Raw genomic sequence first — 18,787 nt, forward strand, 5'->3', positions numbered from 1 at the left:
GAGCAGGAGTGTAGATGTGTGTGAGTGTGTATCTGATGAGCAGGAGTGTAGATGTGTGTGAGTGTGTATCTGATGAGCTGGAGTGTAGATGTGTTTGAGTGTGTGTCTGAGGAGCAGGTGTGTAGATGTGTGTGAGTGTGTATCTGAGGAGCAGGAGTGTAGATGTGTGTGAGTGTGTATCTGAGGAGCAGGTGTGTAGATGTGTGTGAGTGTGTATCTGATGAGCAGCCTCGGCCACAGTGTGTGAGTGTGTGTGATGGTGACTGGTTCCTGTACGATGTTACAGAGCTTTGAGTAGAAAAGCGCTGTATAGAAACAGTCCATTACATAAAGCCATACTTTAGAGCGCTGCTTACTGCTCCAGGGCTGCAACACAACTAGGGCCTGGAAGTTAGCTAACATCACAAAGCTTTAGATAGATATTGCTGCTGTGCTACTGACATTATGACTCTCCTCTACTTCTGCTGCTGTTAAACTCTCTTAGCATTTCCTATTCATCCGTAACTGTTACTTGTGACCACTGTGCAAAAGTGACCTAGTTGCTCTTTGTGTGACGTTAAGGGGCAGTTTGTGGAAAATGTCCACTGATGATGCTTAATGAGTAAGATATTAAACTCCCATTGTCAGGATTTGTGGTTGTAGTGTAAATATTCCAGATGTCCTATATAGCCCACATGTAAAGGCCCAATCTATAAAATTAGACCATTTAAACTGAAGATATAGTATATACATTTATAATGGTAGAATTAGACTAGAAGAAATGTATTTGTCTGAATCTGAACGATGCTTGCAAATGCCATGCTTTATTAGTGAACCAACTGGAGGGGAATAATTTCTTTTTAAGATAAATTTTTTCTGTAGTCACACTGCAGGTTTGTGCAGTAATTGGCTACACAGACAGTAAACAATCCCTCTAAACTAAACCTCGGTTTGCCTTTTCTCCCCCCCCAGATGTTTGTTGCAGACAAGGTGGAAGATTCACGCTGCAGCCTTCATGAGTTCTCTATATCTGGTTCTACATATGCCCCTGAGGGACAAATGTGAGTGTCACAGTTTAAACATGTACTGTATTACTCTTATAGGGAAAAGTCTGCCTACCCTAACACCTCATTAAATGAACAAATGTCTGTGTGCTTTTCACATTTTACCAAAGCAATTCATGCTGAACTCAAACCGTTCCCCTCACTCCGGCTTTAATGAATTTCTGAATTGCTTTTTTCAAAACAAGATATAATATTGAAGTAGACAAGCAAGCCGATGTGCTCTGTGGTCCAAGTTCTGTTACATCAGTGCTAATGATTCCCAAAGAATGTTTCTCGCCATGCGTTATGTGTTGCTATGGCAATTTCTGTGATAACAAAGGAAATAGTTAGTAATCTTGGATGTTGTAATGTGTGCTTATTACTTTAAGAAAAATAGTAACAACAAGTAGGAAAGGATTTTAACAGTATTTAGGTGGCATTGTGTGGTCATTTTGATCTCTGCCATATTAGACTGTGTTTTTAAATCTTAGTAAATCTGTGGAGGAAGATACAGTAGGTAGGTGGCTAGTCATTAGGTAGGGGATTGTACATGCATGCAGAGTGTTTAGCAGTTTGGTGAGTACAGCATTCTTACTCTGCATGAACCTGTCGATTTCATAACAGCGGAGTGTGGGTTATTGTGTGGGAGCTTCGCTAGAAACGGTTGCAGTCTCAGTTGGGAAGGGATCCATGGTTGTCATGCGATCAGCACAGCTTGTCAGCAACGCACACACACATCCAGTACAAACACATCCAGTACACTGTTGTATGACTGTACAACCACTGTTTCTTCAGTCAGCTCTGGAATGCTAAACAACTGAATTTCTTTCCCACTCCTAAATATTGACTAGGTTTTTGTGTCTGAAGTGTAGCGAACTGTGGAGTGTTTTTCCCTTGCGCTTTGCTGTTGTGAGTAACGTGTGTGTGTGTGTGTGTGTGTGTGTGTGTGTGTGTGTGTGTTTTCCCTCTAGACTGAAAGGAGACAGGCATGTCCAGTGTGGAGACTTTGATGGACTTTTGGAGTTGGCCACTGTGTGCTCTATGTGCAATGACTCGTCACTGGACTACAATGAGGTCATTCTCATAAACACATACACACACACACACACACACACAGAGATAACTGTATAGGTATAATTAGTTTCTTCCTAGTTTCTATGCAAAATAAACCCATCTGTGACACATACAGCATTGTGTAAGTTAGATTTCTTTGCAAATGTACTCATGCATTGACACTGTGTCACACACACTGCAATGACTCCATAAAAGGTAGAATTAAATGAAAGGCTTCTCTTCTTCTCTCCTTCAGCGGAGCTAATTTTACTCCGACATATGATCTTTTTCTCTGATTTGGATTGCGTTTCTCACCTTTTTTCTCATCACCATGGTATCATGGTAACCGTGCTGAGGAGCGAGGCCAGTGATAGGGCACTTCTCAACTCCCATGCATCCTCCCAGACTTGTTCCTGTTCTCGTAAATGGTTGTTTTGCCAACAATTTTGTGCATTTAAAAAAAAGAATAAAAGACCTAAGTGTGAGATCAAAGTGTACATTAACCAGGAGAGAGGAGGGGGGGGGGGGCTGGAGGTGAGCTAGGTGTTTTATTGCTGAGACGCACAAACGAATGATGTGTGAAACGCTGTTACTGGTCCATCTCCCCTCCATTTAAAAACACTCTGCATGTATGACTCAAAGTTAAGGGAGGCAGAGGTGAATGATTGACATATTCACTCGCAGCACAAAGTCATTCTTTGTTGTTCACTTTAAAATATGGAGGCGATGCATGGGTGTGAGGCTTTCTCTTCAGATTTCATCTAAAATGTGTCATCATAACGGGGTCGGAATTTAATGACTCCATCACTCTCAGATGTGGCAGCTATAAAACAGTTCAGCAGCATGTATTCATGTGTGTCTTTTCTCTCGTAGGCCAAAGGGGTTTACGAGAAGGTGGGTGAAGCCACAGAGACGGCTCTCACCACCTTGGTGGAGAAGATGAACGTCTTCAAGACTGACCTGTCCGGACTCAGCAAGGTGGAGCGGGCCGGTGCCTGCAACTCGGTAAGCTCCATGTCGAGATGTGTGTGCGTGTGTGTGTGTGACCCCGCGCTGTGATGTCTATATACTTTACACAACAAAGTCTCAACACAGGTGTGGGGGGTAATCATGCATGTGTACAAAATCTGATACATTGCCTCAAGTGATGTCACATGAGTCAGCGTTAGATGAAGACAAGAAGTTTGAAAATGTCAGAAATCTGAGGGCGTGGAGTTAAAAAGATGTTAGACCTGTCATCTATGCTCCATCAGCCGCTACTAGCATAACGCACCCAAACCTTCAACCCATACTGTCAGCGGTCGAGTTGCATTGTGGGTAATGTAAGGGCCAGGTTTTGACAAGGACGTAAGATGTAAAACAAAGAAGATACTGACTCTGGTTCTGCTGCATTAATATGGATTCTGATGATGATGGTAGTGGCAGCTAGTTAGAAACCTTCTGGGTCCTTCAGGGTTCTGACTTCTGTCCACCACCATGTCCAACTTCAACATGTAAGGCTATCCGAAGAAGACGACGAGGCTCGTAGAGAGTGAAAAACTATTCATTCAATAGATATGGGCAAAATAAAGTCACAACAATAAAGAATCCAAATGTAGTGCTGGATTATCAAAAAACTGACCCTGTGCTGAAATTGCCTTACCTATATTCAAAATTAACAACCAAAAGTAACACTAACTCCACTCAAAGATACCAACTCAAAAATGTCCAATAGCAGGTCAGCCTAGTGTGTCATGAGTCTAAACACACATCAACGCGTGACCAATTACCTGAATTCTAATGTATATTTCCTATTTTAAATGTCCTAAAACAATTTAATTTTGCAACGGGTAGAACATCTAAAAACACTGTAAACACTGTAACATTGCTCTTGCAGTAAGACTTATAATATCCAGTCAATGCAGAGATGTAAAAACCAAATCCTATCTGTACAGTACTAATCTTCATTCGTTCATCTACAGTGAGCAAGTTATTTGCTTTGACGTATTTGCTGCAGGGTTTGTACCTTTGTGTCTTAATGTGCCAATGAGACTGTAATTACTCTGCTCATTATACCACACTGTACGCTGCCTGGCTGGGGGGATGACATCATGACCTACTGTGCCCCTGGTTATACACTACGTGTATGTGCCAGATGATGATTTTACATTTAAGTATTGTTTTATCCAGACTGACTTACAATGAGTCAACCGGTTCAGGGTTTAGTAGTCTTGCATTGATGAAACATTCCAGGATAGGAGTAAAACGAGTGGTTAAATGGCTCGGACACATTGTCGTCTCTGCTAAATAGTCTCAGGAAGGAACTTGTTTTGGTGGAACATGTACAGTATATGTTCAAAAGTAGTTTTATTTGTCAACAGAAAACTCAGATTGGACAGATAGTCTAGCTAACAGTCTGGATTTACCCTGCAGAGATCTGACGACCAGGTAACCATAGTCCTCAGATTGGACAGATAGTCTAGCTAGCTGTCTGGATTTACCCTGCAGAGATCTGAGGACCAGGTAACCATAGTCCTCAGATTGGACAGATAGTCTAGCTAGCTGTCTGGATTTACCCTGCAGAGATCTGAGGACCAGGTAACTACAGTATAGTCCTCTGCTGGGGAAAACACAGTGAGAAAACCAAAGGAAGAAGGGGATATTATTTCCCAACATGCCTGGCTGAGGCAAACACCTCATTGCTCTCTCTGTTTGATAGAGAGAAGAGGTTTGTCACGTTGGCAGATGTCAGGACAGTCATCAGATGACGGAGTGTGTGCATCTCAGTCATCTAGCTGGACAGAGAGCAGCATCAGTGTTAACCTTCCACGTGGAACGGGATCAGCACAGACTAAACTAGAGAGACACCTACTGGTAGAACCAAACAATGCCATAAATATGAAAGTAATACAGCAGGCAAGCAACATTTATTTCTATTGCACCCAGTCCCAAAGGGCTTCACAGTCAACATAATCAAATCTAATCAAATACAGTCAAGAAATAAACCAAAGATAAACACCAGATATAAATATGAAAAGAAATAAAAGACCCGATCAAATAGACAAAGTGAACAGACATAGAACACAACTACCTAAATGCCTGTCGGAACAGATGGGTTTTAGCTGCTTTTTAACAGAGTCTAACAACCTTTAGCTTACATGCCAAAACTTAGAAGCTACCGACTGAAAGACATGGCCTTCCCGAGTCCTAAAATCTGCTGGAGGTACTCTTAAAAAGAAACACTGAGCGGAGGACCTGAGAGCTCGGCACGTGGTGTGGCGGTGCAAAAATGGTCCATGTAGGCCTCTGTATACAGTGTGTAAGGACTAAGGATGCCGAGGAGTTTTATGTTCCTACATTAAACCTAAAGTGTTTTGGTTTTCCTTCTGCCTCCTTTGTTTATCATTGTGTGCTGTCGCACACAAGACATCTGAGGCGGCATCCAGACATCCAGACAAGACAGCTGAGTGCTTGGTCTAAAGTATCATCCTTCAGCTGTCAGTAGCTCAGCCAAAGCACTCAGTCAGCCGCTGGCTGTCCGCCTGACAGCTGTACACTAACACAGCTACTTAGCTCAAGTTATGGCTCTTAAGCGCTATTGGCACCGGACTAGTATCACCTGGGGACCTCAGGTAATTTGTAATGAATGGGGAAGTCGCCTAGGAATTTAATCCTGTACAAATTTGCCATGTCTGTAATTAGTCATGTATATATTCCACTTCAAATGACCTACCACGTACAAAGATCATATGCAGATTGGTATATTGGTGATTTGTGACCAATTTGGCTGGACCTTGAAATCTTATACGGGGGATAATGTCAGTAAATTTGAGTAAAATACAGACCTTGCTTACACCCTGTGAATGTGCTGCACAAAACATTTCTATTTATACATTTTTTCTTTCATCTTAATGTTTTCAGGCATGTAATAAGAAACAGGTTCTTTTTTACGATGGCGGCCTGAGGGAAAGGGAAGAAGGCCTGCAAGATAAAACTAATTAGAAATACATACAGTTTAAATGACATGAAGTACTAAAGTCCAGACAGACATGTATGCCGAGAGGAACACAGGTGCATGGGGGGGGGACCATGCAAATATTTATCTGGAAAATTATGCATATGTCAACTGCATATGTCAGTGGTTGATATGTTTTTCCCTGGTTATACTAGTCTCGTTTGAACAGGGCTTTGGTCCCTTTCTTCTTCTTTTTCTTTGTCTCCCACTCTCTGCCATTTCTGCTCTTTTCATCCATCAGGTGATCAAGCAGCTGATGAAGAAGGAGTTCACCCTGGAGTTCTCTCGGGACCGCAAGTCCATGTCCGTCTACTGCACCCCCGTCAAGCAGGGCTCCCAGAGCAAGATGTTTGTCAAGGCATGAACCAGTAATACCATCACATATGCGCAAAGAGACGTACTTTTCATCACTTCATCATTTGTTGGCACAGTTGCTTGATGTTCTTCCCCCCCCCCCCCACAGGGTGCTCCAGAGAGTGTGATTGAGCGCTGTCAGTACCTGCGGGTGGGAACAGGGAAGGTGGCACTGACCCCAGCCCTGCGCGACCAGCTGCTGTCTAAGATCAGGGACTGGGGGACAGGCAGGGACACCCTGCGCTGCCTGGCCCTGGCCACGCATGACACCCCGCCCCGCAAAGAGGACATGGACTTGGGCAATTCCACCAAGTTTGCAGAGTATGAGGTACAGAGGACCGTGGTAACGTCTGATTAGAGCTCCAGAGATTAATCGATTAGTTGCCAACTATTTTGATAATTGATTAATAGGATTAAGTATTTTTATATGAAAAGAAAGTACTCTGATGCCGGATTTTAATAGGATAATTAATTAGTAATAAAATAGGAAATAAAAATAGCAACATTTTTAACGTCATCTCGGGCTTTGGAAAACACAAATTTTCGTTTTTCACCATTCTCCAACATTTTATGGACCAATCGATAATCGATTAAAAGAGAAAATAACTGACAGATTAATCGACAATGGAAAATAATTGTTAGTTGCAGCACTACGTGCTGATATGCTGATGCACATGACATGATGTTTATCTTAGATGTTCAAATAGTCTTTTCCTGTGTTCAGGTCAAAGTGAAACACACATGTTCCAAGGCTAGATTTTTACTTATTTGCATTATTACAAATGTGATTTTGAATGAGGTTTTCTTACTTCTGTAACAGAACTGGGACACCACGGTTTACCCTGATCATAGACTGTACATAGAGATGGGTGATGTGTCTCCACTTCCTCCCACTGTACAAGAGTGAAGCCAAAATATCCCACATGGGGGCGCCACCGTGTTGTAAAGTCCCGTCCATACAAGCACCCAACCAATCACAACTCAATCCCACGTGTCAATCATGAGGCTTAACCCTGTTTTTATGGCATCCTATAAATAATAAAAAACAGAATTATCAGAAAAATGAACACCTGAACAAACATGGTAATAACTACTTAAGTGTCAGTAACCATCTCTGGGGGGGTAAAACACAATACTTTTTTTTTTTGTTTAGTCTATGTCCCGTCCACTAACTGGATATTATTAATTTTTTTTTTAAAGATTATTTTTAGGACATTTTAGGCCTTTGTTTTTATAGGACAGATGGAGACATGAAAGTGGAGGGGGGGGGGTGACATGCAGCAAAGGGCTGCAGGTCGGAGTCGAACCTGCTGCTGCGTTGAGGAGTAAACCTCTTTAGACGGGCGCCAACTCTACCAACTGAGCTAACCGGGCGCCCGAGGGGGCAGGATTTTAACCCTTCATTGTCTAACTGTTGTTGCTTTGGGCACCTGGGAAGCTGACCTGGTAGAGCATGTGCCCATATAAAGACGCTTAGTCCTCGACGCAGTGGCTGCGGGTTCAACTCCTGCAGCCCTCCTTTAAAAAGCAGCAACAACAACTTTAAAGTCATCTTTGCTGCTGCCTGCCTTTAGTTTGAATCCCACTAGAGATTCAGTCCTTATCCCCTGAAAGCATGAAGCTATCACCCTCGCTCTCTAGTCCTTGTTGCGTAGAAACTACAGTTATCTGTTCTCAGCAGCTATAAAAAAATCAATAGAGGTGAATTTTATTTTCTGTGGAACTGAGTTGAGATTCTGTTTTCAGATACAGTTGTGCAACCTAATCCTCCCTCTCTCTTTCTTTTTTTTTCTCTCTCCTTCTCCATTCAGTTGGGTCTCACGTTTGTTGGCTGTGTAGGCATGCTGGACCCGCCCAGGAAGGAGGTGATTGGTTCAGTGAAGCTGTGCAACGAGGCAGGTATACGTGTCATCATGATCACAGGAGACAACAAGGGCACAGCTGTGGCCATCTGCAGACGGATCGGCATCTTCGGCGAGGACGAGGACGTGACAGGAAAGGCCTACACAGGCCGCGAGTTCGATGACCTCCCGCTGGAAGCCCAGAGAGAAGCTGTCAAACAGGCGCGGTGCTTCGCCCGCGTCGAGCCAGCTCACAAGTCCAAGATCGTGGGATACTTGCAGTCATTCGATGAGATCACTGCCATGGTGAGGAGAAGGGATGAAACGCCAGGCCTGGTGATGGCTCCAATCTTCCACACAACTTTTCCACTATCTACACTTTTTGATGTGTTTTGTTGAAGTTTTATAAAACCCAAACAGAAAAAGCAGTCAGATGGAAAAAAGCCTTCTTCCTCTGATTGAGTGACCTTGATATTTTCATATCAAAGCTCAGCGCTTTAGAAGGAGATAAACAGAAAGAGAGAGATCTTCCATTTATGCAAAAACCCACTTTCTCATGAACTTTTAGAGATATATAGCTTTTTTATATAAAGTTACACAGATTATATTGCATAACCACACTGTTTATTTTTTAATTTTTTACAAGCTTTTCTTACAACAGGTTTGCACGGCTCTAACGAGTCTTGCAAATATCGCAATAAAGATTTTACCTGCGATAAATCAAGAGATATTCAAGTGTACTCATTCAGGCTTTTCTGCTCTTTTAGTATTCTGCTTAAATCCAACATTGCTTGATGAAAGGAAATCATTTCCAATTTTATTTGATTGAACGTGAACATTGAATTGAATCCAAAGGGCACCAATAAAAAAAAAAAGTAGAGTTTTAAAATGCAGTTTTCCATTGATATTTTTTTCAACTAACTCAAAGTAAGTTCTGAGGGTCTTTAGTGATATGTTGTGGCCTTCCACAATGTGTAAATTGCCCCAGTTGATATCTCGCTGATGCTAAATAATATAATGTTCAGTCCTATGGTGTATTTTATTCTTCTTCCACATCTACACTTGCACCCATCTCCTTCAACCTTCATACCTTTCTCTGCTTCCTGAAAATCTACACATTGTGCATTTCCTTTTTTCATATGTCTGCTTATGCCTGTTGTAAGGCAAAACCTAAATCTCCTCCTTCCTTCGACTGTGCGTTATGTGAATGACTTGTGATAAATGCACGAGAAGAAGCCAGTGAGGCGTGACATGCTCCAGGTCTCTCTGAGGCTGCTTTCTCAGACAATGCTATCAGAAGCTGTCATCTCTGGCCCGCTCCGCTGCTTCCTATCTGACACACGTCTCAGAAGACGGGGTTGATCCGAGGGGAAGATGGGACAGAGGGAGACAACGATATCACAATTTGCCTGTCAGACTAACTCCAGCGTTCAGCCCAGTCTAAAGCCGCTTTAGGCCCTGCCGTGACAGATTAATGTATCTCACCTGCTCAGCTGGAGCTTCATCCTGTCTGGTTCTAAAATGCTAATAAGACGGTGGTTCGTTTTCAATTATGGTTTATGAGCCCCGTCTCTGTTTCAAGAATAACCCCCAAAAATTAATGTTATATAGATTTAACATGTTGAGTTTCATTTTTCTTTCGAAGACGTTTTTCAGCTTTTTGATCCAAACATATTCCTCTGTTCTTAATGCTTCTGTTAACATGTAATGTTGCAGCCCAGGGGACAAGACCCACGGTCTTCATGAGTCTTTAATGCATGGTTAAATCACCTTTAATGCATCAACAGTAGGGCTGCACGAGATATGAGAACATGCAATATATGATAACGTTCTTGAATATCGCGATAACAATATTCTCTGTGATAAATAAACAGATATTAAAGTGAACTCAGTTGTGCTGCTTTCAGTATTCTGCTAAAATACAACCCTGAAAGGAACTGAAATTAAATCATTTTCCAACATTCTTTTATTGAACAAATTTAACATTGAATTGAACATACAATGCAGCACTAAAAAGACTGCTAGGTACATGTGTAAGTGCAGTTTTCTACTGATACCATCTGTTAATTGACACCAGAAACAAGTGTTTTCAGTGATATGTCGCAGCCTTTCGCGATGTGTTTAATGCGCCAGTTGATATCATGATGACAAGAAAAACTCAAATAAATGTATTGGGCAGTCCAAATATAGAGGTAATGCTTTAGGATATGTCACTTTCTTGTGACTCAGCTATTCTGACGCATTGATGACAAAGGCGATCTTCTGTGGTCCCAGACAGGAGACGGTGTGAACGACGCCCCGGCCCTGAAGAAAGCCGAGATCGGCATCGCCATGGGCTCTGGCACAGCAGTGGCCAAGTCCGCATCCGAGATGGTGCTGTCCGATGATAACTTCTCCACCATAGTGGCTGCTGTGGAGGAGGGCCGCGCCATCTACAACAACATGAAGCAGTTCATCAGATACCTCATCTCCTCCAACGTGGGAGAAGTGGTGTGGTGAGGAACACAAAGCCACACACTCGAAGGCAGATCTTCTAGGGCGGCACGATAGGGGGGAAACATGCGCTTACATTGTTGAATATCGCGATAACGATATTACCTGCGATGACGATATTACCTGCGATGACGATATTACCTGTGATAACAATATTACCTGTGATAACGATATTACCTGTGATAACGATATTACCTGCGATGACGATATTACCTGCGATGACGATATTACCTACGATGACGATATTACCTGTGATAACAATATTACCTACGATGACGATATTACCTGTGATAACGATATTACCTGTGATAACGATATTACCTGCGATGACGATATTACCTGCGATAACGATATTACCTGCGATGACGATATTACCTGCGATGACGATATTACCTGCGATGACGATATTACCTGCAATGACTAAACCACAATCATTAGCCTTTTTGATATATACTGCAGATGCTCTTTCAGAACTGACTCGGGATCGACCGATACGGTTTTTTCCAAGGCCGATACCGATTATTACTAGTTAATAAAAACCAATAACAGTGTACAGTGGAAAAAGTCCAAATTAAGATTTTGGAATGTTACAAACTCCAACACAAAACGTAGTTTAAATGCTTAGAGACTTTCAACTTAACACAGAGTCAGATAGTGTGGGGGGGGCATTAAGTCAGACTCAGTGGGGAGAAAAACCAAAGCCGAGACAGACACAGAGCTGTAGCCGAGCCAAAGTAGAAGTAGACTTTTTAATTCATGAACTTTATTGGTTATCAGGCAAATGAAACACTGATCCAGATAATCTGCAAACGGACCAATAAGTAGTCTATCCCTGGAACTGACCGTTTCTTACTATATGCAGCATCTTATGGGCCATCCATGGTCTTTGTCGCCATCTAAAAGGGAATTTGTTTGGATATATCACTATAAATACTATTAGTAATGCCAATCGTACAGTATGCCCCTGTACAACTTGTTAAAAATATATGGAGAAACAAAGAGATATATTGTGCAGCCCTAATATTTTCCGTCTGATGTTCCTCCTCCCGCTCTGTCTCCAGCATCTTCCTGACTGCCATACTGGGTCTCCCTGAGGCTCTGATTCCAGTCCAGCTGCTGTGGGTGAATCTGGTGACCGATGGCCTGCCCGCCACCGCCCTGGGCTTTAACCCCCCCGACCTGGACATCATGGACAAACCTCCCCGCAACCCCAAGGAGCCTCTCATCTCTGGCTGGCTCTTCTTCCGGTATCTGGCCATTGGAGGTAGGATTCTACTGTGGATCAATGTGTCAGAGCAGAGATGCGTTACATACGGCAGCTACTAGTAGTAATAATGCCAACTGAGACTACACAAAGTCTCTTGAAGTAAATAGACACCGCAGGTGAAAAGCACAGGAGCCTCTCATTCTAAATATTAGCATGCATGAAATAGATTTCTCCTGTATACCATAAAAATATTCCAGACACTGTGCCATATGTCTTAAGTAGTCTTAGGCCTCAAGCACCTGCAGCAAGGCTCATGAAATAACCAACACACACACACATACACACACACACACACACACACACACACACACACACACACACACACACACACACACACCAGGACAAAATCGGAATCCAAGACAAAAAATTGTGCAAGTTAAGAAATAGGGCTAAAATGTGAACAATAAAATATGAATAAAGTAATGTAATACATAATACAATTTGTGTAGACAGTATTGCAAATAAATGAGACTGAATGTGAAAAGAAATTTAGTAATGTATTAATGCATAATGAGCTGTGAACCTGTAGATTGTGTGTATGTACAGAGGTGTTAAAAGACAGTTCAGAGGTAACGTGACAAGCTCGGAGCTTAGAGTTCAGCAGTCTTATGGCCTGTGAGATAATACAGGGTTTATTAAGGATTATGTGTCAGCCACACCGGATCATTAAAAGATACTGCACACCTGTTTGGGATTTTGTTTTTACTTTAAAATATAAGCTTATCACCTTAAGTCTTCCCCTCCATCGGTTGTCACAAAGACACACGCTGAAACTCTTTACATCCAAATCCACCTCATCCCTTTTTTTTGTCTGCTGTTTTTCAATAACCGTTCACTTTGAATTGCATTTTGTTATGTTGGAAATGCAAATAGCTCATTCCACGATCTGAGCTAACTGGGAGGGTTGTAAAAAGGAACCCGTTGGTGCTATTTTGTCACTTATTGGGAGGAGTAGCCAGTTATCTCCAGGATCTGTGCTAAGCTAGGCTAGTGGTGGGGGTGTCAGACAGAGTTAGGACAAGAGACAAGACAAGAAGGGTATGGATGGACGTATCTAATTCTGGGGGACACGGTGAATTAGACAAAGTCTCAATAAGTTGGCGTGTTCCTTTAAGACAAACACCACTGCTGTTAAGCTCACACACAGGAGGGGTAGAGTATGCGCAGCGCGACAAGGAGGCATTTCATTGGTTCTTTCCAAGCACACTGTGAGGCAGTGATGGGGGGGGGGGGTTGTTTCTACAGGATTACAGCAGCTACAGAAGAAAGATTCTCCAGAGCCTATACATTATTTATTGCTGTCCAGATGTAAAGACCATTTCAAACTATATATATATATATATATATATATATATATATAACTATGTTGAAAATAGTTACCAACCCTGCCTCTAACCTTTAACCTTTGACCTTTAACCTGTTTCTCCGGTAGGATATGTGGGTCTTGGAACAGTGAGTGCTGCCACATGGTGGTACCTGTTTGATGAAGAAGGCCCACAAGTGTCTTTCTACCAGCTGGTGAGTTGCATACATCGTTGGGTCTAGAGCCCGACTGATAAAGGATTTTTAAGGCCGATACCGTTACAAATATTTGGTTATTTAAAAATCCGATATTCTTATATATACACATTTAAAAAAATAAAAAAATAATCCAGAAACACGTGACAAAACATTAACTGATTTCCTTATCATTTGTTGTTTGTAGATATTTACGAGTTCTCATAAAAAAATATATGAATTGTTTTTATTGTCACAACAGAACAGAGGAACCCCAAAATATATTAAAGTCCTGATAAATCAAATGTATAAAAATGCAAACTTATGATATTAAAGCGTTGTAAAGCGTCCTCGGATGGACAAACTATGCAACGCCATCACTAACAACATTGTTGACCATCCTTTTTTATTTTATTTCTTAAACATTCAGTTTTTATAATCAATCTGGTGAATGAATATTTACACTATAGATATTTTACATTTTAAATTTTTCGGGAAAGGCCTAATATCGGCCCGCGGGTAATATCGGTCGGTATTTTAACGATCTGAGCGAAGGTACTTTAAAGGTGTCTCCACATCAACTTTTTTGCGCATGGTTCAAAAGGGTTGTACTTATTCAATAGGTGTGTTCAGAATCAGAGGTCATCTCCCATTCCCTTTAAAAGCCAGGCGCCTTGGCGATTTTTAAAAACATCTTTTGCATTTGTGTTTGCTGCTTCGCTTCCCTGTGTGTGTAACAAACATAGTGTGCGAGCACTGTGCACAATCTTAGGCACATTTCACTAATGTGCTGCTAAAATAACAGTGAAATGCTGGGTTATGGATTTTACACCAGGTTTTTGTTGTTGGTCAATGGCGCAATCAATTCCCGCTACCTCAAGATAGCAATACTACCAGAATGCACCTGAACACACCTCCCTTTAAGACCAGCATGCCCAGAATGCACCTGAACACACCTCCCTGTAAGACCAGCATGTCCAGAATGCACCTGAACACACCTCCCTGTAAGACCAGCATGGCCAGAATGCACCTGAACACACCTCCCTGTAAGACCAGCATGCACAACAGAGCAAAGTGCAATAAATACACCAGCACTTTTTGCACTTCACACTTTAAGGATTTCACTTTTTAAGATGTTGTATTGTCTTTGCAGCCATATGCTTATGTTGATTTTATGTCTAAATAAGAAAGGTTTTCCTTTTACATGTTTGTGTTGTGGAGCCACATATTGTAGCACTATGCCCAAGACAAATTTCCCCTTGGGAATAATAAAGTTTATTCTATTCTATTCACTAATTGCTGTATGTCTCCCTCTACAGAGACACTTCATGCAATGCACTGAGGACAACCCCATGTTCCAGGGCATAGACTGTGACGTGTTTGAATCCCGCTACCCCACAACCATGGCCCTGTCTGTGCTTGTTACTATCGAAATGTTCAACGCGCTCAACAGGTCAGTCACCTTCTGTTGTGATGTCAGGGTAAACACTCCTTAAATGTCTTAGCTGTCAGATATTTCTTAGAAAGAAGACACTGTCCTCCCACAGGCAGCAATCCCTGCCCTTTGGGAAAGAATTCCCCAACCGTCTGAGGGATGATAGCATAGTTTCCATGCCACTAAAAACACATCCATCACCAACATCAACTCTCTTCACTACTGAAGGGCTTAATGTTCCTCTTTATAATGCCAATACGTATTTCTTTAAGAGTCTGCATTTGCTAAAGGAATCATGATTAGCTACACATCTTAAAAATGGAGTATTGCTCATTTGGAGAGGAAGAAACTAAAAGGAACAGTGGCATGAAGGGAAAACTCCCCGTGTTTTTGCCAGGATTGTTCATGGAGCATGTCCGTCTTTAGCTCCCTATAGAAACAAATGCTAATGGCTCATCTAGGAAAGAATTTGAGAAAGGGAAGGTTCAAATAAAGAGCTGCCTGACCAATCAAAATGATCCTAACCAAGACAGTCATGCCAGCCATGATACATGGTTACTATCACCCTCATAAGGGGGCAGACTTTGTTATTATGCAAGCTAGCTGAAATTGAGAATGACGTTCATGTTTTTGTTTTATTGTCCTTTGTCCTGTCTTCAAATTACCTCTATTTATGATTATTTCTTCTGTCTAAATGATTATCAAGCATCTGAGTTGTTGTGATGTTGATATGAGCTTTAAAATGAGAAAAATAATGAGACAAAAAGAAATCAAGGGACATTCAGAGTAGATAAAAATGTACCCATAATTGCCAGTTAACTATGACCTTAATGCAATTAATCGTGATTCCATATTTTAATCATTTGACAGCACTAGTTACCAAATATTACATCTCAAGGGGTTTATCTTAACAAACTAAGTTGAGTAAAACATTTCACAAAATAATAAAATGTAATATTTTACAGCTCGGTATTAATGTAATAACTAGTACCAAAACGTTGCCACTTATTAAATTTTCTCTTTGCAACCTAGACAGTGTGCAGGAGTTTCTTTACAACGTTTGACCTACTCGCCTCCCTCCGACGCACCCGTATCTCATTACAGATGTGCACATTATTTTCTGTTGTTAATAATATAAGAACTATAAACTAACCTATAATTTTGAGAAATGTTTCAACACTCCAGCTGACATTTTGGTGCGTCATGAACCCGAGGGTTGGGCACTTTGTGCAAATGACTAATAGACTACTAGTAACAGAGTAATCAATCATCAATGTTGTTAGGATGCATTTACTGTAGGGCTACATTTGATTGATTGCATTGGCATTCTATTTAAATGTCGGCTTGTTTCTTGAATCATTTGGCGGTTGTAATTTTCCTACAATGAAACCTTGTGTGCATGCCAGAGTTGATAGAACAACTTCCCTGATGTGAGGTGGAGCTGTCAGTTGTCACCATTCTTGATCTATTAAAACTTCTCCCCGCCAGTTTGTCTGAGAACCAATCCCTGATCAGGATGCCGCCCTGGGTCAATGTTTGGCTGCTGGGAGCCATCGTCCTGTCCCTCTCCCTCCACTTCCTGATCCTCTATGTGGAGCCACTGCCCGTAAGTCTTCGTCCACCAGAACCTTGGACACTCTGTCAGGGCCGCTTTGGATCTATTGTCTGTTGTGAAGAGTGCATATTGACAATAATACATTACCTCTAGCTCCCCCAGTTGGAGCGTGCACCCCCATGTAGGCTGAGTCCTGCAGCGGCCTGGGTGTCACCCCCCTCTCTCTCCCACCTTTCCTGCCTATCCGCTGTTGAATAAAGCGAAAAAGCCCCAAAAATAATCTATTGAAACAAAAAAGAAGCATGGGCATGTTTGGTTATACTTTATAACCATCACTAATAAGCAGTAGATTTATAGTTAATGAAACAAAACGTAATGGTTATTGTACTGTAAAAAAAACAGAAGAAATTATTAATAATGTTTAGTAATGGTATGTAATCTTAGTGATGTCATAATTTATTTTAGTTTCATGTAAAATTATTAGTTAACACATTTTGAAGGATAGCTAATAATTTGTCAATGGTTCATAATTGTGTGTAAACATCCATAAAGCTTATTTGGATTGATATTGGAGTGGTTATAATAATTAGTTAAAGATTAATAAGTGTTTTATAAAGCATCAAGTAACATTAAATCATAAGTCATTGAATCTCTTTTTGGGGTCTACTGTATAAAAAGAGATCATTATTTGATCATGTGTGCACAGATAATAGCTATCTAACATTTAGAGAGGCTTTATAACGTATTTATTACCAAGATGTTATAATGTCCCACTTTTCGTCCGGATGTCTGTCCCCTGTCTCTGTGTTGGCGTTCTGACCTCTGGTGGATAGACTGTCCAATCAGAGTTTTCTGTCTAGCATTTGACGCCTTGTCTAAAGAGCTTCTGACTTTTTGATGACCTGTCCTCAGCTGATCTTCCTGGTGACCCCTCTGCGCTTGTCCCAGTGGATTGTGGTCCTGAAGATTTCCTTCCCAGTTATCCTCCTGGACGAGGCACTGAAATATATCTCCAGGAACCATCTAGAGGGTATGTTGAGCATTTTTGACGGGACGAATTGTCCCATAAGAATGTGAATGTAATGAGTAATGTAATATTTACAGTATAGTGGATGAAGTTGATTAAAAGTCAGTAAATGTTAAAAATCCTTCTTCACTCTAATCCTACTGACTGTCTCTTCTTCTCTTTTCTCTCCTGCATTTCTAATTCAGCCTAAACTCTTTTTTATCTCACCTTGTGTGAAAAGGTACTCTTTTACCAACCTTCTCATGCCTTCTTCTCTCTTTCCAGTAGCTTTCTAGTAGTAACAGCTATAGACTGTTTGCACTAGTTACCATGTATTCTAAATGATTGATTTTTTTATCCCTGGCAGGTGATGAGGACAAGAAATATCGGAGGAGATGGCGACAGGACTAAGACCTCTCCCTCAACACACTCACACACTTAGACACATGCCTACCCTTTTCCCTTTGTGAGCCAGGAAGCTTTCTTTTCTTCCCTGTCCTCATTCCCCCACTCCTGCATGTCCAACAAACCACCACTAGAAATGAGCGGGGGGGCTTGCATGAGAACAAGTGTGCAAGAAAGAGAGCCTGCATGTCTCCTGCAAGCATGGCTTTGTACGATTGTGTGAGTGAATGAGCTGTGTGTGTGTGTGTGTGCGTGTGCGTGTGCGTGTGCGTGTGGATACAGTTTCAGATCTGTTGTTGTAGTTGCAAGCGCAAGGAACAACTGCAGAAGAGAAGAAGATAGAACTGGCAAAGACTCTGATTTTTAAAGATTTCTGCTCATTGAGTTTCTGACTGCATACAGTACAAACATGGTGGTGCAGTAACTGGACTTTGGGGAGGGCAGGAGATGGAGGACAGGGGAACGGAGGTTGAGAATACTGGGTGGGAGGGGACAGGGAGCGGTAGAGGACAATTTTGAAATTAGCACTGAGACAGAAAGAGAGAACGAGAGGGCCAGATACTGGGGTACACGCTGGCAAAAGAAGAGCATCAGCATGTGTGACCCGTGTAGGGAGAGCCGTTGTTTTTGTAACATTACATTTGGATGTCCGTCCCGTACCCCGTCCCCCCCCCCCCCCCCCCCCCCCCCCCCCCCCCCCCCCCCCCCCCCCCCCCCCCCCCCCCCCCCCCGGCTGGTGCCAACCCATTACCACTGGCAGCGAGTTCTAGCCAGCTGTGCAGGGGCCAGGATTTTCTGGCCAGTGTGTCACAGCACTACTCCTTCAGCGCTCCTTATCTTCACCCTTACCCTGTATCAATACTTA

The 18,787-nt window shown here is 42.0% G+C and overlaps 1 protein-coding gene across 2 annotated transcripts in view; it reads left to right on the forward strand.

The window, feature by feature from the left end:
• atp2a3 (ATPase sarcoplasmic/endoplasmic reticulum Ca2+ transporting 3) overlaps positions 1 to 18,566 on the forward strand; it is a 53,274-nt gene extending 34,708 nt beyond the window's left edge. Inside the window, exons 9-21 of one of the 2 annotated variants that reach the window (XM_034889889.1) lie at positions 952 to 1,040; positions 1,994 to 2,096; positions 2,949 to 3,080; positions 6,311 to 6,427; positions 6,533 to 6,751; positions 8,235 to 8,570; positions 10,539 to 10,759; positions 11,819 to 12,021; positions 13,457 to 13,542; positions 14,841 to 14,974; positions 16,445 to 16,562; positions 17,424 to 17,541; positions 17,885 to 18,566. In XM_034889889.1, coding sequence (XP_034745780.1) covers positions 952 to 1,040; positions 1,994 to 2,096; positions 2,949 to 3,080; positions 6,311 to 6,427; positions 6,533 to 6,751; positions 8,235 to 8,570; positions 10,539 to 10,759; positions 11,819 to 12,021; positions 13,457 to 13,542; positions 14,841 to 14,974; positions 16,445 to 16,562; positions 17,424 to 17,541; positions 17,885 to 17,928 — 1,920 coding nt within the window. In that variant the 3' untranslated portion in view covers positions 17,929 to 18,566. Of the gene's footprint in view, positions 1 to 951; positions 1,041 to 1,993; positions 2,097 to 2,948; positions 3,081 to 6,310; positions 6,428 to 6,532; positions 6,752 to 8,234; positions 8,571 to 10,538; positions 10,760 to 11,818; positions 12,022 to 13,456; positions 13,543 to 14,840; positions 14,975 to 16,444; positions 16,563 to 17,423; positions 17,542 to 17,723; positions 17,843 to 17,884 lie in introns of those variants that run through there. The other variant, XM_034889890.1, reaches the window with a different exon arrangement.
• The last annotated feature ends 221 nt before the right edge of the window (positions 18,567 to 18,787 follow it).

This window comes from Etheostoma cragini, chromosome 13, assembly GCF_013103735.1.
Source record: "Etheostoma cragini isolate CJK2018 chromosome 13, CSU_Ecrag_1.0, whole genome shotgun sequence".
NCBI classification, from domain to species: Eukaryota; Metazoa; Chordata; class Actinopteri; order Perciformes; family Percidae; genus Etheostoma; species Etheostoma cragini.